The sequence below is a fragment of the Vulpes lagopus genome, chromosome 2, assembly GCF_018345385.1.
Source record: "Vulpes lagopus strain Blue_001 chromosome 2, ASM1834538v1, whole genome shotgun sequence".
NCBI lineage: Eukaryota > Metazoa > Chordata > Mammalia > Carnivora > Canidae > Vulpes > Vulpes lagopus.
This window is the reverse complement of record NC_054825.1, coordinates 55,059,638-55,086,477: the sequence shown is the minus strand read 5'-3', so window position 1 is coordinate 55,086,477 and position 26,840 is coordinate 55,059,638. Positions and strand designations below refer to the sequence as shown.

Sequence of the window (26,840 nt, the reverse complement as noted above, 5' to 3'; positions counted from 1 at the left end):
GCATACCTCCTTTTTTGGGAGTTCCAAGGCAGCCCCAGGCCCTGTACCAAGCCAATTTTCTACAGTAAATACTACAATACTGAATCAGTTCATATCACATTATGTTAGACAACTAAAAAGACACTAAACATACATACGGCATTAACACTAATTTTTCTCCATGATCAAAGCAAAAATCTTCATTAATTTATACCTTTGAGGTGGTCGGGCCCACCCAGAACATCTTTCCTTATTCTTATAGCCTCCTGGATAGTCTGTGTAGGGCTTGGCTGTGAAGAAGCTTCTCCAAGATTTTCTAGCAGAATTTTCATTAAAACTGTTAAGTCATCTTCACTGAGAGCAATCTAGAAAGCAACAATAAGTTGTTAATATAAAGGAATAAAAACACAGAATATCACATCCATGTTTTAATTTACAGTTCCTCATATTCAATGTCCATCTGAACAACAACAACAAAAAAGGAATTGGGGCAGTAAATATAGGAGATGAGTATTTCATCTTGTATAGTATGAGACACTCTGCATGTGGAAAAACACTCTGCCTGCACCCACACCCAAGCCCCCGCATCTGTCACTCTTCATGTCTGTTCCTATCTTTCTTGTATGTTCCTGAACCTGGAACTGCTTCTCTCCCCTCTCCTATCTCCTCATCTCCAATCGGCCTCTCTCTCTTCTGGCTCAGTACCTGCTCCCTCTTCAACTTCACTTCCATCCAAACTCAATACAAGAAGAGTGCTGTTCAATTTCTACCTTCCGCCAAGAAGCTTTCCTGCAATGTAGTTCTTATCCCCCCATACAAATACATCTGGACATGCCTAAGACATTTGTTTAACTCATCAAGAATAATGTCACTTGGAAAATAACCAAAGTGTCTACAAATAATTTTTTCAAACCAAACCACAGAGCAGGAAAGGAATATCCTATTCATTTCCTACTTTTATAAAAGGGGATATGTGACAAGAAAAAAGGAAAGAAGAGAAAGAGAAAAAGAAAGGAAGGGAGGGAGGAAAAGCAAGAGCTTTTGAATCAGGCAGCTCTGTATCAACCCTACAGCTTTAAGACTATGATATTTGCTAAGTTTCTTAGCCTCCTTAAGCCAGGTTTCTCAATCTTTAAAACAGAAATATGGGGTGCCTAGGTAGCTCAGTCTGTTGAGTATCCAAACTCTTTATTTCAGCTCAGGTTGTGATCTCAGGGTGCTGGGATCCAGCAAGCTTCACACTGGGCACAGAGTCAGCTTGTCCCTCTTCCTCCCCCTCTACTCCTCCACCTGCCAGTGTGCACATGCTCTAAAACAAAATCTTAAAAAAATAATAAAACAGAAATAATATCATCTTCCTATGAGGAAGATGATAGTTTTGGGTAGATCCCAAAGAGAGAAGTCTTTATGAATACCCTAGACACTCTTCCCATGTACCATATCTACGCATAACTACACACAGGACCTTTCATCCCTACAATAAACTTCAATTTTAACTTCTTTAATAGAACTCGGCTCCTCTGACCCTTTCTGTTTTATCCAGAACTTACTCTAATCACAGGTATTAACAACTACTAAATTTTTATTTGTTTTTCACATGCTCTGTTCAGTCACTCTCTCTCTTCCCCTATCCCCTAGTATTTGGCTTCAATGGTTTCACATACAGGCACACAAAGACCATAGGATTCCTATACTTACAGAACTGTCTTTGGCCATTATCATTTCTCCCTGTAAGCCAACATATGACCTGCTAACTACACTATAAGTATTTCCATATTTATATGCTTACCAAGTTACATACTCACCTATTTAAAATGTCCACTTTCTAATTAAAAGAGTGCTTCTTTACATTAAAAATACTCCTAAGCAGGGAGGGACACCTGGGTGGCTCAGTCAGTGAAGTGACTGACTCTTGATTTCAGCTTAGGTCATGATCTCAGGGTGGCAGGATTTAGCCCCACGTCAGGCTCCATGCTCATCATAGAGTCTGCTTGCTCCTTTCCCTCTCCCCACTTGTGCTCTCTCTCAAATAAATAAATAAAGAATTAAAAAAAAAAACTCCTAAAGTGCTCTGAGTGTGGTATCTAAATAGTACTTTATACTATCTTGCTATTCTACTGCCTTAAACTTTAATAGAACTTTCCAAAATTATTAATATTTTCAGTAGATTCCAATGAGTTTTTATCTCAGATTTCTTGCTGGATTTACCAGATACGTGACTAAAGTGAAATAAAGTGTGAGAATTAGGATGACCTCATTTTCAGTTAACAAAGTATTCCCTTTTAATGCTTCACTACTTTTTTTTTTTTTAAGATTTATTTCTTTGAGAGAGCACAAGCAGGAGGGACAGAGGGAGAGAGAAACTCATGCAGACTCTGCACCTGTGCTAAGTGCAGTGCCCAACGCAGGGCTCACTTTCACAACCCTGAGATCATGACCCAAGCCAAAAGCAGCAGTCTGACACCAACCAACTAACTGCACCACCCAGGCACCCCTGCTTCATCACTTCTGATGTATGCTAGAATGGCATTGTGATGAATAATAAAAGCCTACCCAGCAATTTTCATATACTATACACATATACTTACCAACATAGGTTTTAGTTTTCCTTTTATCTCCATCCCTGGAATTTGCACATACCATGCTGCTGCTAAATTTCGCTGTATGGACAAAAGTAAGTTGACTGGTTTTAAAATTTCAATGTCAGGTTGTGCCAAGCCATTCTGCAAAAGAGTTCTGAAAGATAAACAAGAATTTATTTTATATTTTTGACATTTATGTTTTAGAATGAAGACTATCATATTGTCTAACAGTTTCCATAGTTTACCTAGATACTGAAGGCTGCTATCAGAATTCTTTAAAACATGTTTCTTTTCACAAATCAATCCAAATCAGAATAAATCAAGACCTTTCTGATACAAAACCTACATAATGCTGATTGCAAAGACAGAAAGTATGACTATTATACTATTTACTACTTTCACAAAGACTGTTGAATATTAGCAACTAGCATCATGCAAACAAATGTTAACATTTCTTTTTTTTAACATTTTTTTTAAAAAAAGATTTTATTTGTTTATTCATGAGAGACACAGAGAGAGAGGCAGAGACACAGGCAGAGGGAGAAACAGGCTCCATGCAGGAAGCCCGTCGCAGGACTCAATCCTGGTAGCCAGGATCACGCTCTGGGCTGAAGGCAGCACTAAACTGCTGAGCCACCCGGGCTGCCCAATAAATAAAATCTTAAAAAAAAAAAAAGTCTTTCAAACAGACTCAACACTTTTCCATTTGGATTCAGTAATCCTTTACATACCACACTGAGAATTCCCAAAAGTGGCAAGGTTTAGAAATGAGAAAAAAAATCTTAACTTTTATTACATTTTAAGAAGTTTTCTCCCATTGACAGAAAATAGCTATAGGCAAAGTGAAGAATAAAAATAAGTCTAAATTAAGTATACTGAGTAAATTTTTTTTAATTTTAATTTTTTAACTTAAATTCAATTAATTAACATATATTATCAGTTTCAGAGGCAGAGGTCAGTGATTCATCACTCTTATATAATACCCAATGCTCATTATATCATGTGCCCCCCTTAATGTCTATAAAATGAAGAAAACTACATAATAAATGTGGTAAGACAAAACAGAGATTCTATGAGGCACACTAGTTTTATCACTGACCAAAAACCAATGGTCATGGTTTTATAATTATAAAAAGCAAGGATGAGAACCACAAATCATGAGAGTATTTTATCCCTACCAAAGATTTTATGAGAATTCTGTTTCTAGCAGTAGTATACAAATGAATTGTATATTTGTACCTGGACAACTTCAACTGAGTTAGCTGAATGTTCATCTTGTCAATGACTGGAGGAAGAGAATAATGTTCCATAGGAACTAAGCTAAATTTGTTTTCAACTCTGATTAAACCCAGATCTGCTACAATAGCATTTGGCGATACTGAAGACTGAGGAATGATAATAACTGGTGCTTTCAAGTTAATATCCATCAAAAGGCGGAAACTCTTTTGAGCCAAGTCTTTCATGCTGGAAGCAGCTCTTTCTGCAGCCTGGACTGTGGCTGAACTCAAAGCTTCTTTGGCAGTTTGGAAATTGTTGAGGAAGTTCTGTTGAAAGAGACTGATATTTAGATTCCCTTAAAAAAAAAAAAGAACTAACTTTAAAGAGCATTTACCTTAAAAAGAAAAACTAAATAAAAGAGTTAAAAGAGATGTTATTTATGATTGTATATATGGAGAGTGTAAGTCTAGACAGACATACTCTGAGATACTAACAACCATCACCTCTGATTGTTTAGGTAGAAATCCATAACTTATAACCCTTGAATAACAGCCTTGCTAAGAGGCATAAACAGATTAAAACTCTTCAGCCCATAACATTTACATGGAAATAATTAGAAGAAAATAACTATATGGCTTTGTTGATCAATTATAATTAAAAGTCATAAAATCCAATATTAGTCCTTCATAAAAATATTCTTTTAGCTAAATATCTTTAAGGGTATTTGATAAAACAACACTGAAAATACCTAAATTAAAACACAAAAAAAGTACTTTTAAATTATGTAACTATGGAAGTGTGAAAGAACGGTAACAAAGATAACAAAAATTCATCTGGTTATCCATCATGTAAAGGATTTCCTTCACTATAATATTCTGTTCAGCATCTAGGTGTTTAGCACACAGCCCTATTAGTAAATATTTTGACTAAGTTCAAATGTATAGGCAAAGATATTTAGGTCTCAATGAGAAATAAATACATTTAAAAATAAACTTACCAAAAGAGACATGAAGAATTTATGAACATAAACAATTTGGATACAACCCACTTTTAGGCTAAGTTTCCCATCCACTTTAGACATATCAGCATAGGCCTTTCCTTCTGTAGCATCTGGATAAAGAGTCATTTGGAACCTAAAGACTTCATCTCCCAAAATAGAGACAGCCTAAAAGTATTAAATTAACTGGTTATTACATCAAAAGAGCTACACTATATCAAAAGAGCTGAAATATAAATAAGTTTCCTAATTAAAAAATCCTTAACATATGAAGAAGCACTATTTAAATTCAACCTTCAATAAATTGTTAAAAACACTTTGCTCACAAAACTTTTTCCTATTTCTACAAAAAAAGTTTTAATTAATGGAAATATCAGTCACTTAATTGGTCAGATATAACTTACAAATCATCCAGCCTATACACAATGTGAAAGCACATAATAACCATATTCATATCCAATCCCTAACAAACTGCCTGACACATTACTATTAATGAATATACAATGAACAAATGAATAAAGGCATCTCAACCAAAAATCAAAACTAAATTTCAATATGGAAATTATTTTTCATTTAAAACATTTTTTGATGTTATTTTTTTGGTTTCTATTAATCTGTACATTCTTAGCTAAAACCAATGTGGACCTTGCCATGTATGTTTTCTTCTAGGAGTACTATGGCTTCCAGTCTTAGATTCTACAAAGCTATGGTAATCAAAACAGTATTGGCATTAAAAGAGACACATAGATCAATGGAACAGACTAGAAGGCCCCAAAATAAACCCATGCACATATGATCAATTAATTTTCAACAAAGGAGGCAAGACTACACAACGAGGAAAGACAATATTTTCAATAAATGTGTTGGACAGCTACATGCTAAAGAGTATAATTATCAACAAAACAGGACAGCTATATATAAAAGCATAAACTTGGACCACTGTCTTTATGCCATATAACAAATTTAATTCAAAATGAATGAAATACTTGAATCTCTGCCTCTCCCACCCATCTCAATATGGCCCTTTTATCTTTTGTTGTGAAGGTACTATTCATCTAGTTTTCAAGACTTTTTCAGAGAAAATTATGCCACTTGTCTCTGTAGAATTATTATGGCTGTGGGGGGAGGTGAGTTCAAGACCTTCCTACCCTGCCATCTCGAACAGCCTCATTTTCCTGAAACCTGTTTTTTAAGTACCTTTTTGTGAATGGACAGCAAATCAACATTCGTAATTACTATATCCTTAAGTCTGGCAAACATGTCAGTCTGCTTTGGCTTCACAGAAATAGAGGCATCCATTCCTATGGGAAACATAACATTTACAAACTTTTCATCCAACCCAAGTGACCCAATTTAGTGGTATTTAATCAAGTTAAAAAATACACTACCAAGATAAAGAATGAATAAAATTACTATTACACATACTAAAGGTATCAACTTCTATGTATGAGATGCCGAATAAAGGTTACAATATCTTTAAGTGCTACAGGTATTTCATACATAAAAGTTGTGAAAATTTTAAAGACAAACAAAACCAAATTTCAAAGAGAATTAATCACAGGTTTTCAAACAAATATCCTGTGCACTGGCAAGATCACAAGTAGTCACAAAGGAAGACACACAGTATTTCTTAACAAGCACTTATTATGAAAACTAATGCTTTGATAACTAAGCATAAATGAATATAATTTGATGAATAAATATTCATTCTACAATAAAATGTATCTAAAATATAATCTTTCCTTCCAAAAAATTTTGGTTATTCCCATAATTTCTAAAAGCATAATGATTTTTAAAACCACTCCTTAGTAAAAGAGAATGTCTATAGCTAAGACCCAGTAACAAGTTCAACCTATTACATGCCATCCATGAAAGAGATACTTAGTAATAATTGTTAATAGTACTTACTTTTTAACCTTTTTTTCAAGTGCTTACTATGTACCACTTTTTCTAAGTATATGTAAATGTGTATATAATCCTAAAAATAATTATTATAACTATCACAACAATCCCATAAGTAATTATTATAATTATCTCCATTTTATAGAAGGGGAACTAAGATACAGAAAAGTTAATTAATTTTTTCAAGGTCAGCTAATAAGTGTTAGAGCCAAAACTTGAATCGTGGCAGTCTGGTTCAAGAACCCATGGTAAAAAAAAAAAAAAAAAAAAAAAAAAGAACCCATGGTATAATATGAACCTATTCTTTCATCAAGCTGATGATGGGTAATGCTTACAAAATTTCCTTTAGGTACTTCTATTTTGATTCTATATGTACAAAAGACAAGGGAAATAAAGATAGTAACATTTTCTTTATTTAGTGAGGAGTTGTGATATTAATTTCTCAGTTTAAATTAAGGTTATATTATTCTGAAAATATAAAAGGAACATAAGCAACGAAGCCTTAGATTTATTCTAAAATTTGAAAAATATGTAAGAAATGTTTCATGTCGGCTGTGAATCCTAACAAATCCATGTCCAACATTTCAAAGTACATCTTTGAAAAGTTTCTGCAAGGCTTCAATATAAGTAAACAAAATGATGACTCATATGAAACCTAACATACACAAGCTCACTCTTCCTTGAGGTCTATGTAAAGAAACAGAAATACCTACGCCAAGGAAATCATTACTTACCACGTATTCTAATATCTGCAATGCTACACTTCTGATCACAGACAAAGACATTAAATGCATTTAATTCAGCTATGACCTTTAAATCAAACACATCATCTTGAGAAGTACTGCTAGATACTGAAAAATAACAGAAACCTTGAGATTAGCAAAGTGCAAAGATGGTATAACAGACTAAATAATGTAAAATTCACAAAAAGTACATTATGAACTATGAAGAATCAAAAAGACTTCCGTTAAGATAACATGAAATTAATATGGATTTTACTCAATTTTCAAATGCCAATCAGAAACGAGTCTATTCCCCTCCAACTTAAGAATAAAAGCAACCTTTAATAGAACCTTGAAAGTACAATTTGCTAGATGGAAACTTTCCTATAATTTTTCTTCTGGGAAAAAAGGTTTAGGTCTATGAGGCATAAATATAAAGAGCTAAAGATTTAAAAAATACAAAAAAAAGTATGTGTATTGTCTCTAAGAATCACAATCAAATGGATTCCCTTAATCTAACTTTGGTCCAGGTCTTGATTGATAAATTTAGGATATATTTTTCTAGAGCTATGTCTTGATGAGGGAAACATTCCTTTTCCTATAATACTGTAAAAAAGCACAGGACATCAGTCCTTAATCACTAAGGTGATAACAGCGATTTTTTTTCCCCTAAGATTAAATCAAACCGTAAAAACTATAATCAAACCATTAAAATCAACTAGAGAGCACAATTGGAAGACTGTTTCTTTGGATTAATAACTTTTGTAGTTTATTGTGAACTTAAACATTGCTCTTTCATTTATCCAATTGTATGTGCACATGTATGTATATATGTATGTTATATAAAGAAGTATTTCCACAGATATTAATATAACAAGTACACAATAAACCTCTTTAGTTTATAGCAAAAGTATTGCTCTGACATCTTGTTAAAAAATTCTCATCCTTACATCAGATCTAATATTACTAAAGCTTTATGCTTTAAAGTTGTCAGTAATACAGATGTCACTCAAAACACATAAGGGTCTAAAAATTAAATTACTAGTTTTAGATATTCAAATCACGTCATATGAAAGAAAAATAATTTGGATGATATATGGCTTGAAAACAGGTGCATGTTCACTCAGGATAACATCATATCTAACTCATAGCATAAGCCATATGCTTAAGGAACATACGCCCATAACTTTATGTGATTTAAACTCAATTTTGGTTAGAAACTAAAATGAGTCTGTCTCTTCCATGATATTCTTCTTCCTTTTGTGCCCTACAAAACACTTATGTGACTGACAGAAATGGGCCTTTGTACTATGCATGACTGTATTCATATTTTAATTTCTTCTGTTCTCACTTGCACTGAAGTGAAGGCTGCAGAGACATCAATACAAAGTACCTACGTACAACTTTATGTAAAGGATAGACAGTGAAATAAAATACAAATACATAATTAATATTAAAATTTCTTTTAAATCTCTCACAAAATTATCCTGTCCCTACCTCAGAGGTAAAATTTGCTTATTTTGAAACTAAATCTGTCAGAGCAGCTGTAATATTAAGATGCTAAATATCTGTCTTAGCTTGAAAATATAAGTTATCATATGATTATTAAAAATTCAGACAGAAAGTATTAGACCATGACTCAAAAGTTAATACCAGCTTTGACAACGATATTTCTGGACTCCCCCACAAGTGGTTTCAGCTCAGATGATTCCTTTTCCAAAGAGGAAGGTTCAGAAGATGGAACAGCAGATGATAAGAAATCCATGAAGGATAGTAAAGCTTCCAAATGAAGTACTAAGTCTAAGGATGAAAATGAAACCTAAGATAATAAACAATTAGAGAGGCAGATTTCAGATATGGTGACATTTTTATGTTATATGGTGACATATACTTATTTGTATATGTTGAAGAACAGTTCATTTAAGAAAAGATCAATTAAGGTTTATTTTTTTTTTTTAAGAAAGAACTCATTATTAATCACTGGTTAATCTCAATCAAACAATAAACTGACAGTCTGCCCCCACTCATGCTCAACTGTTATTCAGACCTTAACTGGTGGGTTTTAAGGAAAGATACAGTAAGTAATATAGGGCCTTAGATCAATAATATTTCAGATGCATCCAGGACAAACTATATAAGCTCAAATATATCGTAAACTATTTCTGTACTGAGCCATACTTTTAGCCTTGTCCTTAATTTTATTCTAACCCTAAAGCCAATATTTAATTCAAATGTTTAATGCTACCATCAATACTAGGCCAAATAATCATGTATAAAATTCCCTTAAAAAGTATATTATTTGTTGGTGAGGGTGCAGGGAAAGATGGCTACAAAGCTAGATGTAATCATTAACACTGCCTTATCGTGAATTAGAAAATACTTACCTCTACTCATTAACTCCACTATAATACCGCCTTATGGTGAATTAGAAAATACTTACCTTCAGTCTCTGTTTGGTATTGTCATGAATGGTTGTAAATTCTGGTCCATCACTGTCTGCCTAGAAATAGTGGAAGATTAAACCATGGGGTTGAAAATACTAAGAACTCACACACTGAAAAAATATATATACAAATATATACTTATATACACATGTGCCTACATATATACACACACATATATGTACATACACATTCTCTACTTTTCAAGGATGCTATGAAAACACTAAAAACATATTTCTTAATGGCAAAGAGGCATGTGCCAAACATCCTGAAGCATTTCTCACACTCTATAGAAGCAAAAACTAAAATTCTTTATCCTATGTAGGAATAAATGCTAAAGGTAAGGGAAAATGCCAGCATATATATATTATGACAAATTTGCTTCAGGTTACCACAAAACCTTGTACATACTCACTTATTTAATATAAGGGTTAATTCAAAAGATTATTGTTGGATGCTTGCTAATTCACTGTAATCAATGAGCTTTAGAATGAAAAATTATAGGGAGGAAAATTGAAATATTAAATATGGGAGAATTACACAACTTCATATATTCAAATATTAAAGAATCCTAGAAGGAAACCAGGTACCTTAGTCAGTGACATTTTTAGCAGTGGCTCCTCAGTTACATTAGAAGAGTTAATAATGTGAAGCGGCTCTCCTACAGAGTCTAAAAATAAAAAAACACAGGGCCACTCCAGTAAGTCTTTCAGACATTTCAAATGTATTTTTAAACAGAATTTTAAGGCATATATATCATACCTCAATAAAAGTGGCTTTGAAAAAAAAAACTCCATAAAAATTTTTGAAAAAAAACCAGTACCAGTCAATTATAACTTTTGTAATATTTACACTACTGGTATTATTCATTTGAACAAATCAGAAAGAATATATTGAAGAAAAAAGCTATAAAATAAACTAAGGATTATTCTCAAGATGTTTGCTTTAAAGTTAGCCCCTAGAGTTCCTATAACTTTAAACATCCATAACAATTTTAAAAGTTGGCTTGATACACAATAAAAAGTGGACTTGAATGTATTCTACTTCATGATATATATATATATATATATATATATATATATATATATATACTCAGAATATATATATATTCAGATATATTCTTACTTTATGGTTAACTATATAGAAAATAAATTTTTAAATATCAAATTCCTTTTTATCAACATAAAAAATTTAATTAAATAATTATGGTGACATTAATAAATGTACTTACTACTGAAAAAAAGGTATAGACCATGTCTCTAACATGAATAATTTACACAGACTATACTTCACACTTACCACTGAACTCAAAGCATCGCATACTAATTTTTTTTAAATAAGCTTTAGCAGTCAGGTCATAGGGTTTAACTTTAGCTTCCATTCCAAGCTGCAGGACATTCAGTTCATGTAAAGGCCTTCCTTTCTTTTCTGCTTTTTTCATCAAAGTAATCACAACCTAGAAAAGGCCCCAGTATTATCACATACAATTCCACTAATATATCATGAAGGTAAGTCAACAATTTCATAGCCATTCAGACTGATATAATAAAAAAAATTCACATAATGTAAAGATGTGTACTACTATTTGTGCCTAGAAAATTGCCTAGTGTTATTTACTTTGGAAAGTACACTTACTTGTTTGGACTTCTGAAACACTGCCAGTGTATTCTAGTGATTGTTAAGGTAAGATTTAAAAAAACAAAGAAAGTAGTTCTGCCTAATTCCCAGAAGTTCTAGTCTTATGGATGGCCTTTCATCTGGAAATCTATTGATAAATGGTCAATTTTTATACTAATCCTAAAGCAAGCTTTCTCAAGCTTGGTACCACTGACATTTTGGACTGGATAATTTTTTGTAGTGAAGGAGCAGATCTGTGCATTTTAAGATGTTTAGTGGTAACAGTGGTCTCTCACACTGGTTGTCAGCAGTTCCCTCTCCTCAGATGGTGACAACCAAAAATGTCTTAAGATAGTGTCAAGTACTGGCTTGGGGGAATGCAAATTTGCCTCCCCTGCTTTCCATGTCCTCAGGGAATGGAACTATAATAGTATTTATTATAAATGACATTAAAAACAGCTTATGGGTTTTCTATGCACACTTGTTAATGAAGCTCATTTGCAAATAGAATGATTCATCTATCATTGTTTCAATTATTAAAGCTTATCTTCAATAACTCTAATATTAATCACAACAACATTAAAGTTTTAAGGTGAAAGAAATTAGCTGAAAAGCATATATTTCAGATAAGAAAAGTAGAACTCATTTGTTTTAAAATTTATTATTTTTAACTTAGAGGAAGAACATGATCTCTACTATAATGATGAAGGGAGGGCAGCCAGGGTGGCTCAGCAGTTTAGCGCCACCTTAAGTCCAGGGCCTGATCCTGGGGACCTGGGATCGAGTCCCGCATCGGGCTTCCTGCATAGAGCCTGCTTCTCCCTCTGCTTGTGTCTCTGCCTGCCTCTTTCCCTCTCTCTCTCACTGTGTCTCTCATGAAAATAAATGAAATATTTAATATACATATATATATATATATATATATATATATAATGATGAAGGGATTTTGCAAGGAAGTTCTTGCAAGTCCCTGGGTCTACTACATTTTTCTCATCTACTCACCCAGCTCCTTTCCTGATCTCCTTTTCTCAGACTCTACTTATATTCCTTAAAAGCTCATCTCAAATGTCACTTCCTCCAAAAAATGTTCCCTGACACTCTCATCCTGCTTAGATGCCCCCTGCTTACTATTATAGCCACAATGTCCTCAGACACTTTTGTAATGGGAGCACTTACAAAAATTTTAATTGTTTTCTTGTTCAGAGTTTCTGCCTTTTAACTCTATCCTCAGCACTTAGCACATGCAATGGATATTTGAATGTGCGAATACAGACAAGGAAAATCCACTTACTCTTTCCTCAAGACTCTGCAGACAGAAAGCAGATAGTGGTAATAGAACATATTTCTTAACGGCAAAGAGATCTGTGCCAAATATATCATATATATTTGCATGTATATTATATATGATAATATAACATTTTAAGAATATAGACATATTTTACATGTTTTATTCTATTAAGTGTTTCTAAAATTTACAAAGGATTTGTGTCACTACTTCCCTTTCCTGACTTTCTAATATGAAATCCAAAGCAAGCTACATCCCAAGTGTTCTAAAATCATCTGAAAACCATGTTACAGGACATGTTACCATGTTCTCTATGAAATAGTATATACCCCAAATATAACTCATCTTTCATAAACTCTCAAATTTACTACAAATTGTATTGCTACATACAAATTATAAATAGCCTACATTGAGATTTTTTTTCATACATATCAATAATCCACAAGTTTTAGTAGAGGTGATTACAAATATCTATTATTTATTCACTTTACAGAAATAGATGACAATTATATACCTCTTTTATTTCAAAATTCAGCAGCACATTAATAATGTCTACAGATCTCATTTCTTCCACTCCAGCTGTTGAAGTACCATGGGAAGCATGTACATCTTGTTTTGCTGTAGAGATTTCAAGCGGTCCTTTAATTTCACCTAAAGATGTTAAAAAGAAATTCTTTCATTTCCATCCACACATTTTTTTCCACAAATACTCATTGAGGACATGTATGAGTACTCTGGACCTGTGTAAGCTCTGAAAATCCACAAATTAGTAACACGTAGCTCCAGCCCTTAGAAAGCTTATGGTTTAATAGAAGAGATATAAACATTTAAAATACAAACAAACAGAAGACGCAGACTACACCTGGTCACATTAAGTGGACAAATGTTAATAGATTATAGAAAACTGTATAAAATACAGAACATAAAATGGTTATGGGGAGGTCAAGAAAGGTTTAATAAGGGAGTTATCATTCAGGTAGAGCTTAAGGACCTCCTCATACAGAGAAGACATCCAAGAATAAGATATTTTGGAAAATCATAGCACATCATGATAGGTTTTAGAAACAGAACAGAGTTTGCTATGATTAAATCATGAGGAGGATAACAAGAGTTAAGGCTAGAAAAGAAATAAAATGGGAGGGATGGTTACAACCTCTCATGCCATACAAAAAAGGAAAAGTAAAGCTGTATGAAACTGATACTGTGCTGAAATTCACATACCCTGAAATGCAATAAAATTACTTTGTAAATTGTAATACACAAAACTAATAATAGTTATCATATGCCCAGTGCTTACTTCTGTGCTAATCACTATGCTATATATGGATTGTCTCATTTCATCCTTATATCAACCCTTCAAGATAGAAACTTTACTATCTTCATTTCAGATGAGCAAATTGTTCAGTCAGGATGTTGCCCAACATCACAGAGATAGCAAATAATAGAGTCCAAACTCATCAGTCCCATGACAGCCTGTACTCCCAACTAACCCTCAATTTCATTACATTAGTTATCAATACTATTGCAGTGAATGTTATCTATGATCACTAACACAAGAATCTTATACCATAAACTATACCAGAAAACCATATGGAAAACCACCGTTGTCAATTATTAACTCTGAGAAAGAAATACATAGGGTGAGGTTTCTTAGCTATCACCTTATTCCAGCACTGTTCCAAAGCGTGATCCAGGGGAAATAACTCTAGCAAATATTTTGCTCTTACAAAATAATTCCTGAAATAGGTAAAGAGTTATTAAATAAGAAATAAAAAGCATTAATCACTTTCAAAAATGATAAATTGAAATTCATTACAATTAACCAATTCTATTGATAAAAGAGCCATTAAAAGAATGAAAAGCAAATCACAGATAGGGATAGGATATTTCTATGCCAACATCAGCACATATACATGTAACACACTAAACCAAGAAGGGCTCATATACAGAATGAATGAAGAACTCCAATATATCACTAAGAAAGAAAACTCAATGAAAATAATAGTCAATAGACTTGAGTAGTCATGTCATAAAAAAAGATATCCAAATGGTCAGTAATGAGTATGATCCAAATGGTCATATGAAAAGGTTTCAGTTTCATCAATAATCAGGGAAAAAATAAGAACCATAGAAATCCCACTGCGTATCAGAAAGGATAGCTAAATTTAAAAATATTGACAATACCAAGGACTAGTGATAACATGAAACAATGGGATGCCCGGGTAGCTTAGAGGTTGAATTTCTGCCTTTGGTTCGGGGCATGGTCCCAGGTCCTGGGATCGAGTCCCACATCGGGCTAGATGACAAAGAACCTACTTCTCCTTCTGCCTGTCTCTGACTCTCTATGTCTCTTATGAATAAATAAATAAAACCTTATTTTAAAAGGAGAGAAAATGTGAAACAACTCTCATACATTGCTGGTAAATTGGTACAATTGGTACAACCATTCAGAAAATCGTTTGGTGTAGGAGCCTAACATGTAAGGCCTACCTATACAACCAAAAGAAGACAGTATATATGTGTAATAAAAGACATGTTCATATTCATAGCAACTTTATTCAAGACAGTCAAAAAATGGAAACAGTCCAAATGCTTTCCATCAAAGGTAGAATTGATAAAATAATATTAATGCATTCACATGATGAATATGAGCAGGATTAAAAGAACTACTGCTACACATAAACAACATGGAGGAATTGCCCAAACGAAATCATGACTGAAAAAAAAAAAAGCAAAACCAAAGAATAAATTCTGTATGACTCCATTTTTGTAAAATTCAAGAATGGGCAAAACTGATCTACCTGTGGTATTAAAAATTAGGAAGACCATTAATTCTGGTGGATTGGAGGGTAAGGTGGGTGTTTGGTACTGATTAGGAAGGGGCACAGAAAAGGCCTTCTGGAAAAAAAAAAAAAAAAAAGAAGAAGAGGCCTTCTGGGACAAGCTGAAAATGTTTTATATATTAACCATGGTGATTAACAGCTACATGGTATAGCTATACATAAAAATTCACTGAATTGTACACTTAAGATTTGTGTTTTTTACTACTATTTGTGCTTCGTAATAGTTTTTAAAAAAAAAAGGTTTTTTAAATAATAAAAATACAGTAAGATACCATTTTTCACTTAGCATTTATTTAGCAAAAATTTTAATACAGAAAGATGAACTGGTGGGAGTGCAAAAATAGTACACATTCTAAGGGGAGCAATTGGTAAGATGTGCCAAAAATGTTCAATTAAATTAATTAAATTCATTAACTTAACATATATTAAGTTAATAATACCCTTCAATCAAATAGCTCTAGTATTCCCCCACAGATATACATGCACTTATAAAACTGTATGGACAAGGATATTCAGGCAATGTGGTAAAAGACTTTTAAAACAATCTGGAATGTCAATGAACACAGACTTGCTAAATAAATTATAATACTTCAAGACAATTTAATATTAGGTAGCCATTAGAAAGAATAGACAGATCTGTACATAGTATATTTATAGAGAATGAACACCAAAATAAACTGTTATTTAAATGAAAAAAGCAAAGTGCAGAAATACACACACACACACATATTTATAGGATAGTACCATTTTTTAAAAATATGATTATATATGTCTGTGTAAATAATATATATAGGAAACAGTTTATAAAATTAAGTCTGGTAGTTACTTTGCCTTTAAATTAAAAAGCCATTGCAACTAATAATTTAAATTCTCTGAATTTTTATGGCAGGACAATTTTTCAGTATTTTCTTTGCTAAAGCGTAATTTATCAAATGTTTCAACTCTTAAAGATATTTTACTACAAAACCTAATTTAGAAATCAGATTAAGTATGTTACCATAGCTTACTGCCAACTTTGAATGCTTTCATTTGTATACATGCAAATTCAATAATTATTTCAAGAATCCACCAGATTTAAAAAGCTTCTTTATGGTTCTCCTAACTTATGCAACTTAGAAAAAGTTCTGAACCTGTAACTGACTATTGACATAACTAAGAGTCCATCAGCCCTTACTACAGTTTTATTTGATATTTATTCAACAAATAACATCTTCTTTGATTTCATGGGAACACAAATCACAATTTATAAATATATATTTGTTAATTTTATTGTCTGTCGCCCCTACTAAATTATAAAATAAGTGGATATGTGTATTATGCCACCTACTGTCAGTCTCTCACCTGTCTTTTGTACTCCTGGTTTCATTTTATTTACGTCTTCAGGAGCCTCACCGAGATTTTCTGCTAGTATTCTAAATAAAAGATTAAGATCTTCTTGATTCAGATTAACCTGTAAAATATCATTAAAAGACAAATATTCTTCATTTTAAAATGTAAATTTTAATAGAGAAAATAAATTTCTATTTATAAGACATAAAAGAAAGAATAACCTTAACACAATGACTGAAAAATTATATATTCACTACACACTTAATTATTTCACTACTTATTTCATTTTTAAATTTTTCTAAGATAATAAAATGTTTGGAGAAAAAATGTGATTTATAAGTATTAGTTTTATCTACTTTATAAATCATAGTGAAAGATAATAATCAAAGAAATCAGATCTAAAAAAAGTGACAAACTCAGAAAAAAACAAAAATTCTACATTTTTAAAAATAATACCACCAATGAAATAAAAAGGCTATCTTCAATATAAAAAATAAGCTTTTCCCTCAATGCTATAGAGGTACTTAGATATCCCCAAAAGTATGGGTATATAACATATAGAATGAGATATAATATGCTAATATATAATTTACACATAGATCTCTCCTATTGCGTACATATAGCAAATTTAAAAGTTAAGTATGGAAGTGCTTGGGTGGCTCAGTCAGTTGAGCATCTGCCTTGGGCTCGGATCATGATCCCGGGATCCTGAGTCCTACATCTCGGGCTCCCTGCTCAGTGGGAAGCCTACTTCTCCCTCTCCCTCTGCTGCTAACCCTGCTTGTGCTCTCACATGCTCTCTTTCTGTCAAATAAATAAAACCTTTAAAAAAAAAAAAGTTAAATAATGGAGAGGGGTCCTAGACGGTGGCATAAGAAGATGCTGAATTTGCCTCCAATGTACACACTAAATCTACTACTACATATGGGTCATTTTCCCCTGAGAAAGACATGAATCCTGATAAACTACTCTTCAAAACAAAAGATAAAAGGACCACAATGAGATGAGTTGGAGAGGAAGAGACAGACATGGTCTCCCAAAAAAGCTTACCCCCAGAGATCCTTCTCTCTTCGTCACACAAAAGAGAAGGATTTCACCAGACAGGTGCTTCTCAGGGAGAAGTGAGGAGTTGGTGGTCCTCATGGGGTACCCGTGCCCCTGGATTTGTACCACAGCGAGGAGCCCCTAGAATGTCTAGCTTGGAAGAGCAATAGGGCTGACCTCCAGGGGTCCCAAAGTGCTAAAAGAAACATTCCACTCTTAAAGGGTTTGCCCCAAGATCCAGGGGAAAAACAGCAGTTTGAAAAGCACCTAGACTATATGTGAGGGAAATTCACTTGCTGATCTGGGGGCACTGGTAGAAGGAGAGGACATTTGAAATAAACCTGGGAGACTGACATGCTAGCAGATACCACTGTTGCACTCACCATATAGCCTGCTAGCATAGACAAGAGAGCTCAGACACAGCACCCTCCCAGAGCCTTGCTGGGATGAGTGGGGGAGCAGTCACGACAGTTGCTGAGCCTGGAGTACACTGGCAATTGCAGTGCTCCCTAGCAACCTGGCTGGCCCAGAGAGGAATTCTCCCACTTCCTAGCTAAATTTTGCAAATGCAAGCAGTTGCAATACACCCGTGGCTAGAGATGGGGAGTGCTCCTGGCATTTTTCCACTCCCAGCCTAAAGTTAGTACCCTGCACACAAGGCACTGAAGCCCATGGACACAGGCAGTGAAGACATTTTCCCAGACCCTTCCTGAAGCCAGTGAGCGTGCTCTGCCCCCTACACTCAACAGGCGTCTTCCTAAAGGCAGGAGGCATGTGCAATCCACAAAGTCAATACCCTTCAATCTCCTGGTCCTGCTAGTCAAGAGGGTTGGTGTTCCAGAGCTCCACAGGACCATAACAATCAAAAAGACATTTCTTAGTGCAAAGACAGCATACTGAAACATACCCTCAGTCTGTGAAAAAGACCTATTCATTCAACCTTGAGCATCAGCCTAAAGGACAGACTTCAGGTTTTCCACACACCTAGAGACTAAGGAGGTGTTTCCAGGGTATGACAGGGAGACACTAGCCTTGCAACATCCCCTTAGCCTCATTACAGCTAGACAAGACTTCCTAGAAAGGAGTTCATACACTCCTTTATACACCAATTTATAAACCAATTTTTTCAATTGTTGTTCAATGGACACCTTCACATCTCCTCATCTGGAGCCCAGCAAAGATATTGAATGCAGTCCCAAAGGACTGTATATATTTGAATATTTTAAAAGCTGTTGCCTGAGAGTCTGGCTTCTAATCAGCCTGAAACTAGGTGCTAAATAACTTTCCTCCTCTGGAATTCACTCACAGATCTTGACAGACCCTAAACAATGGGTCTATACCAATAATAAATCAGGTGGTTTAGGCAACCACAAAAGTTCAAGAGACAACAAGCTGTGGCAATGCTGAATGAGAAGGATCATCCCCTAACCAAGGCCATTCAAGACAGAAAAAAGCAGCTGTTTCACTTAATAAATAGAAACAAAAACAGAAAGTCAAGCAAAATAAGCAAATAAGTATTTTCAAATAAGAGAATAAGACAAAACCTCAGAAAAATACCTAATGACCTAGAGATAAGAAATCCACCCTATAAAGAATTAAAGTTATGATCATAAAGCTATTTACTGAACTCAGGAGAAGAATGGGTAAACACAGTGAGAACTTCCACAGGGAGTTATAAAATATAAGAAAGTACCAAACAGAAGTCAGAGAACTAAGATACAAAAAACTGAACTGAAAAATACATTAGAGGGGTTCAATAGCAGAGTCGATGAAGGAGAACAGATCAGTGAACAGGAGGATAAAGCAACAAAACTCACCAAGACAAAGCAACAACATTCTTAAAAATTTTTTTAAATGAAGCTATGTTAAGGGACCTCTGGGACAACAACAAACAGAAGAACATTAACATTATAGAGGTCTCAGAGGAGAAAAGAGGGGAAGAAATAAAGCCTGAAAACTTCTCTAACCTAGGGATCGAAACAGACATTCAGGTCCAGGAAGCCCAGAAAGTACCAAAAAAAAAAAAAAAGAATCTAAGAAGCACTATACCAAGACACATTATAATTAAAATGTCAAAAACTAAAGATAAAGAGAGAATCTTAAAAGCAACAAGACAAAAACACCTTGTTAGGTTTAAGGGAAACTCCATAAGGCTTTTGGAAAATTTCTTAGCAGAAGCTTTACAAGCCAGAGAAGTAGGATGACATATTCACAGCACTAAAAAAAAAAAAAATTCCAACCAAGATTACTCTACCCAGCAAGTTTATCATTCAAATAGAAGGAGAGAGAAAGTGTTTCTCAGACAAGCAAAAGCTAAAGGAGTTTATAACCACTAAACGAGCCTTACAAGAATGTTAAAAAGACTTCCTTAAGATGAAAAGAAATGGCACTAATTAATCAAGAAAAACACGAAAGTAAAAATATCACTGGAAAGGGTAAATAGATAGTAAAAATAGTAGATTAATCACTTGTAAAACTACTAAAAATGTTAAAAAACAAGAGTAGTAAAAATAAAAGATGTAAAAAGTGACAGCAAAAACAAACTCTGGGGGATCCCTGGGTGGCTCAGTGGTTTAGCACCTGCCTTTGGCCCAGAGTGTGGTCCTGGAGTCCCGGGATTGAGTCCTACATCAGGCTCCCAACATGGAGCCTGCTTCTCCCTCTGCCTGTGTCTCTGCCTCTCTCTCTCTCTATCATAAATAAATAAATAAATCTTTAAAAAAAAAAAAAAAGAACAAACTGTCGGGGGGGGGGGGTGGGGAATAAGGAGTTTTGGATGTGTTCAAATTTAAGATATGTTCAAATTTAAGTAGTTATCAATTTAAAATAGACTCCCATATGCACAGGATAAATTATGTAAGCCTCACAGTAAGCACAAAGCAAAAACATCAGGTAAATACAGAAGAGAAAGGAATCTATATATAATATCAAAGAAAGTCAGCAAACCACCAGGGCATAGAATAGGAAAAGAAGAAAGGAACAGAGAGGAACTACAAAAACAACCAGAAAACAATTAACGAAATAGCAATAAAGTATATACCTATCAACAATTTCTTTAAATGTAATGGACTAAATTCTCCAATTAAAAGACAGAGTGGCTAAGTGGATAAAATAAACAAGACACATCTATATACTGTATTTTGAACATAGATGCAAAATCCTTAAAAAAATATTAGCAAACCAAATTCAACAATAGATTATGAAGATCATACACCATGATCACGTGGGATTTATTCCAAAGATGCAAGGATGGTTCAATCAATCATGAAGGATAGAAATCACATAATCATCTCAATAGAGGCAGAAAAAGCATTTGACAAAATTCAACATCCATTTATGATTAAAAGTCAACAAACCAGGTATTCAGGGAATGTACTTCAACATAATAAAGGATATATGTGAAAATCCCATAGGTAACATCATACTCAAGGGTAAAAAGCTAAAAGCTTTTTCTCTCAATCAGAAAAAAGACAAGGATGCTCACTCTTACCACTTCTATTCAACATAATATTGGAAGTCCTAGTCATAGCAATTAAGTGAGAAAAAGAAATAAAAGGCATCCAAATTGAAAAAGAAGTAACACTGTCATTCTCTGAAGATCGCATGATACTATATATAGAAAACCCTAAAGACTCCACCAAGAAACTCTTAGAACTAATATATGAATTCAGTAAAGCTACAGGATACAAAATTTATATACCAAAAAAATCTATTGTGTTTCCCTACCCTAATAACAAACTATCAGAAAACCAAATCAAGAAAACAATCCCATTCACAATCACACCAAAAAGAATAAAATACTCGTCCACTGATAAAAGAAATTGAAGGAGACACAAATAAATGGAGAGAAACTCCATGCTCATGGATTAGAATAATTAACAATGTCCATACTACCCAAAGCAATCTACAGATTCAATGCAATCCCTATCAAAATTCCAATGGTATCTTTCACAGAACTAAAACAAATAATTCTAAAACTTGCATGGAAATACAAAAGATCCTGAACAGCCAAAACAATCTTAAGGAAGAAAAAAGCAAAGGTATCATTCTCCTTTATTTCAAACTATACTACATAGTTAATGCAGTCAAAACAGTATGATACTGGGTATAAAAACAGACACATAGATCAGTGGAACAATTTAGAGTCCAGAAATAAACCTACGTAAATGCAGCCAACTACTTTATAAAATGGAAGCAAGAGTATATATTGTAGGGAAGGGACAGTCTATTTTAATAAATGATGACAGGAAAACTGGACTGCTACATGTAAATGAATAAAACTGGACCATTTTCTTATATTATATAAAAAAAAACTAACTCAAATGGATGAAAGTCTTGAATGTGAGACCTAAAAAACAAAAAAACAAAAAGTATAGTTGTTAAGCTCCTTAACAACAGTCTTAAAGACTTTTCCTTAGATCTAACTCTAAAGGCAAGGCAACAAAAGGAAAAGTAACCAATTGGAACTACATCCCCTAAAAGGCTTCTGCACCAAAAATACAAAATTTATCAGTAAAATGAAAAGGTAACCTTTCATTTGAAATTCATTTTCCCTTCATGAAAAGGGAAAAGATATCTGCAAATCATGTATCTAATAAGCAGTTAAATATCCAAAATATATAAAATATATAAAGAACTCATACAACTCAGTAATAAAAAAAAAAAATCTGGTTAAGAAATAGGCAGAAGAGCTGAATAGACATTCTTCCAAGAGACACAGAATTGACCAACAAGCACATGAAAAGAAGTTCAAACATCACTTATCATCAGGGAAATGCAAATTAAAACCACAATTAGATATCACTTCACACTTCTCAGAATAGCTATTACCCAAAAGACAAGAAACAACTAGTACTGGCAAGGAAAAGAAGCAATGGGAACCCACAGGTCCTATGGATAGGAATATAAACTGGTATAGCAATTATGGAAAATAGTATGGAGGTTCCTAAAAAATAAAAACTAGAGCTACCATGTGATAGAGCAATTCCACTACTGCTTATCTTCCCAAAGAAAACAATAACACTTATGCCTAACGATGTAAGTCAGGGAAAGACAAATACAGAAATCAGCATGATTTTATTTATATGTAGAATCTAAAAAACAAAACAAAAATCAGACTCATAGATAAAAAGATTGGTGGTTCCCAGAGGGGAAGGGGGATTAGGGATATGAAATGGGTGAAAGGGATTAGTAAGTGCAAACTTCCACTTATAAATTAGTCATGAGGATGTAATATACAGTATGGAAAATACAGTCACTAATATATTAATTTTGTAAGGTGACAGATGATAACAGACATTGTGGTGACTATTTTGTAATGTATATAAATGTTAAATTACTATGTTATATACCCAAAACTAATATATGTTATGGTCAATTATACATATATACATAAATGTTAAATGACACTTAACTGAAGATTAAATTCCACTAAATAATAAACATCTTTTCGGATAACATCTCACTGAAATTTTCTGTACACCAATCAGTAAAAAATTCGACATATCAGAATAGGTTTATGCTAAGAAAGTCTACAGAACCTAAAATTTCAGTAACGAGTTTTTTTCACTCATATACTTACATTCATTGACTCAAGATGTCCTTTAATTTCTACAACAGGCACTCTGTGATACCAAGATGCAGCTAGATTCCGATTTACAGAAAATTCCAAGTTAATTGGGTGCAAGAGCTGAATATCAAGATGGGAGGTACCCGGCTGGATCACTGTCCTAATGAAAAACAAGAAAATGCAACCTATCATTAAAAAGAAACAAAATCAAAAGCTGCTGCTCTAAACACTGATTTGAAATAGTGCTATTTAAGTATTTTCTAATCTCGATCAATAATTCACTTTAGGGACAGATTAAAATACATGATGTACAATTAGCCAGCAAGAAAACCTTCTTCAAATAGCAGGTCACACATGGATTAAATTTTTTAAAGAAATTCATATTGTATATGGGGGAAATCATCAAATACAGCTGTTCAAGGGTTAATACATGCATTGATATGATTTTTAAAAAATGGCAAGATGAACAGTTAGCATTTTCTAAAGAGTCTGATAAGGGATGCCTGGGTGGCTCAGTGGTTGAGCATCTATCCGTCTGCCTTCTGCTCAGGGCCTGATCCAGAGATTCCAGGATCAAGTCCCATATCGGGCTCCCTGCAAGGAGCCTGCTTCTCCCTCTGCCTATGTTTCTGCCTCTCTCTCTCTCTCTGTGTCTCTTATGAATAAATAAAATCTTAAAAAAAAAGAATTTGATAAAGCTCTTCTCTGGGAATATTTGCTGGACTTGCCTTATATTTTTCCTTTTTATTTAGGATAATTAATTGTCCTTGGGGTAGAAAATTACTTTAAAATTGACTATGTATAGACTTTCATGTTCATCAGGTGGGAACTCAGATACATCATTACTTACATAGTATTCTGCCAAAAATATTTAAGCTCAATTAAATAATGAGGAATCACTCAGACAAAACCAAACTGAGAGACATTCCATGAAACAACTAGACTGTACTCTTCAGAACTATCATCATCATGAAAGACTAAGAAAGGCTGAAGAACTATTCCAGAGCAAGTAACTATCAATACAGAAAACTCCCTCAGGAGTACAGGACACAATTAAATGCCATATGTGATCCTGGATCAAGGGGAAAATGACTATAACGGATACTATTGGAATAACTGGTAAAATATGAATATTGACTATACATTAGATATTACTGCTAAATCAGTGTTGAATTTTCAGAATTAAAAATTACATTATGGTTATATAAGAGGATGCAGGTTCTTGTTCTTAGGAGACACACACTAAAGCTTTTAGAGCAAAGGGTTAAGATGTCTATACTCAAAAGGTTCAGCAAAAAATATTTTAACTTTCAATTAAAAAAATAAGTTCTGGGAATATAATGTATAGCAAGGTGACTAGTTAATAATATAGTATTGTATATTTAAAAGTTGCTAAGAGAGGAACACCTGGGTGGCTCAGTGGTTGAGCTTCTGCCTTCAGCTCAGGACGTAATCCTGGGATCTGAGATTGAGTCCTGCATTGGGCTCCTTGTGAGGGGCCTGTTTCTCCCTCTGCCTATGTCTCTGCCTCTCTCTGTGTCTCTCATGAATACATAAATAAAATCTTTAAAAAAAAAAGTTGCTAAGAGGGTAGATCTAAAAGTTATCACAAGAAAAAGAACTGTAACTATGTATGGTGACAAATGTTAACTAGACTTATGGTGGTGATCATTTCACAGTATACACAAATATCAAATCATTTTATACAACTGAAACTAAGATAATATGTCAATTTCATCTCAACTGGAAAAATTAAATTAAAAAGATGCTTTAAATGATAATAATATGCATATACTTAAAAGTTAAAGCAAATGTAAATAACTGGTAAGCCTAGGTGAAGGACTCTTAAGTGTATCCGTGGTAATATTTTTGGAATTTTTCTGTAAGTTTGAAATTTTTCATAATAAAAAGCTGATTAAAAAATAAAGTATTCTGTACAGCAGAAACACTGTGGGTATGAATTTCAATGGACATAAAATTTCGTGGAAATCATTAAATCATACTTAAATCCATAATTATTGAAAGAAAGTATACCTAGAGAGCTTGAGCTTTGTTAGCTGTACATCCATTCTATCAATTACTGGAGGGTTTAAACAGTCTTCCCCAGACACCAGACTAAACTGATTTTGAACTCTAATTAGCCCAAGATCGACCACTACTGCATTAGCGGAAATGGAAGACTGTGGGATGACTATAACTGGTGCTTTCAGATCAATATTGACAGAAACACGAAAACTCCTCTGGGCAAGATCTTTCACACTTCTGGCAGCCTTTTCTGCAGCCTGAGCAGTAGCAGCACTTAGAGCCTCTTTGGCTGTCTGGAAATTGCTCAGGAAATTCTGCGGACACAAAGTATAAAAGGAGAAAAAGAGATAACAAGCACATCATTAATAATGCAATCTTTTTCTTCATCTATGCATAATTTTTTCCTGTACATAACTTTCAATTGAGTCTTATTTATCTAGAATTAGAAAGGAATCACCAATCATCCATCTATATTTATGAGCTACTTGATAAGGGCTAAAGTAATTTAGCTAAAGACAGTTAAAAAAATCATTTCAGTATGTTTTTTCACTTGAATATTTGGCTATGTCCTGGCAAAACTATTTCCAGTTCTAGACAAAAATCATTAAATGACTCAGATTTCAACTATTAAAGAGGTTTTGATCTCTACACTATCTATAATCAAAACAATGCTCATACTAAAATCCAAAGTTTATGAGATCTGCAATCATAACTACCAGACTTATTTCTAAGTTGAAAAATCAATATACAAATAGAGATTTTTTTTACCAGAAGTGACATGAGGAATTTATGAAGATAGACAATCTGAATACAGCCAACATTCAGTGATACAACACCATCCACTTTGGACATGTCAGTATAGTACTCTCCCTCAGTAGCATCCGGATACAAATCCAAGTTAAAATGAAAAACTTCATTTCCCATTATTGATACAGCCTGAAAAGCAGAGATTTGAATGTACTGTCCAAGAGAATAACGACAAAATAAAGTCCATTTCCCATTTAAAAGGCTCAAATTTACAATCATTCTAGAAACATTTGTGCATCAAAATATATTTCATTAATATTTCTTAAAATACATTTAAAAACAGAATTTCATATTCAATTATCAAAAAATAATTAGCTATCTATTTATGACACCTACTTTTTTATGGACTGTCTTAGGATCCACATCTGTGACAATAATATTTTCCAGTCTGGCAAATAGTGACTGCTTTTTTGACTGAAGAGAAAGAGAAGAATCAAGACCTGAAAAAAAAATTACATTATTATAATTTCTAAAGACCTA

General features: G+C 33.5%; 1 protein-coding gene across 1 annotated transcript in view; it reads right to left on the bottom strand.

Annotated features, from left to right (window-relative positions):
• Positions 1 to 26,840, bottom strand: part of VPS13C (vacuolar protein sorting 13 homolog C) — a 172,667-nt gene that overhangs the window by 66,443 nt on the left and 79,384 nt on the right. The window contains exons 31-46 of the mRNA XM_041745716.1: positions 26,697 to 26,800; positions 26,322 to 26,489; positions 25,563 to 25,867; positions 23,541 to 23,688; positions 16,928 to 17,036; positions 13,258 to 13,394; positions 11,141 to 11,297; positions 10,432 to 10,511; positions 9,841 to 9,900; positions 9,054 to 9,219; positions 7,413 to 7,529; positions 5,974 to 6,077; positions 4,777 to 4,944; positions 3,801 to 4,105; positions 2,568 to 2,715; positions 194 to 344 (exon numbers count right to left, since the gene is read on the bottom strand). Of these exons, the coding sequence (XP_041601650.1) occupies positions 194 to 344; positions 2,568 to 2,715; positions 3,801 to 4,105; positions 4,777 to 4,944; positions 5,974 to 6,077; positions 7,413 to 7,529; positions 9,054 to 9,219; positions 9,841 to 9,900; positions 10,432 to 10,511; positions 11,141 to 11,297; positions 13,258 to 13,394; positions 16,928 to 17,036; positions 23,541 to 23,688; positions 25,563 to 25,867; positions 26,322 to 26,489; positions 26,697 to 26,800 (2,427 nt within the window). The remainder of the gene's footprint in view (positions 1 to 193; positions 345 to 2,567; positions 2,716 to 3,800; positions 4,106 to 4,776; positions 4,945 to 5,973; positions 6,078 to 7,412; positions 7,530 to 9,053; positions 9,220 to 9,840; positions 9,901 to 10,431; positions 10,512 to 11,140; positions 11,298 to 13,257; positions 13,395 to 16,927; positions 17,037 to 23,540; positions 23,689 to 25,562; positions 25,868 to 26,321; positions 26,490 to 26,696; positions 26,801 to 26,840) is intronic.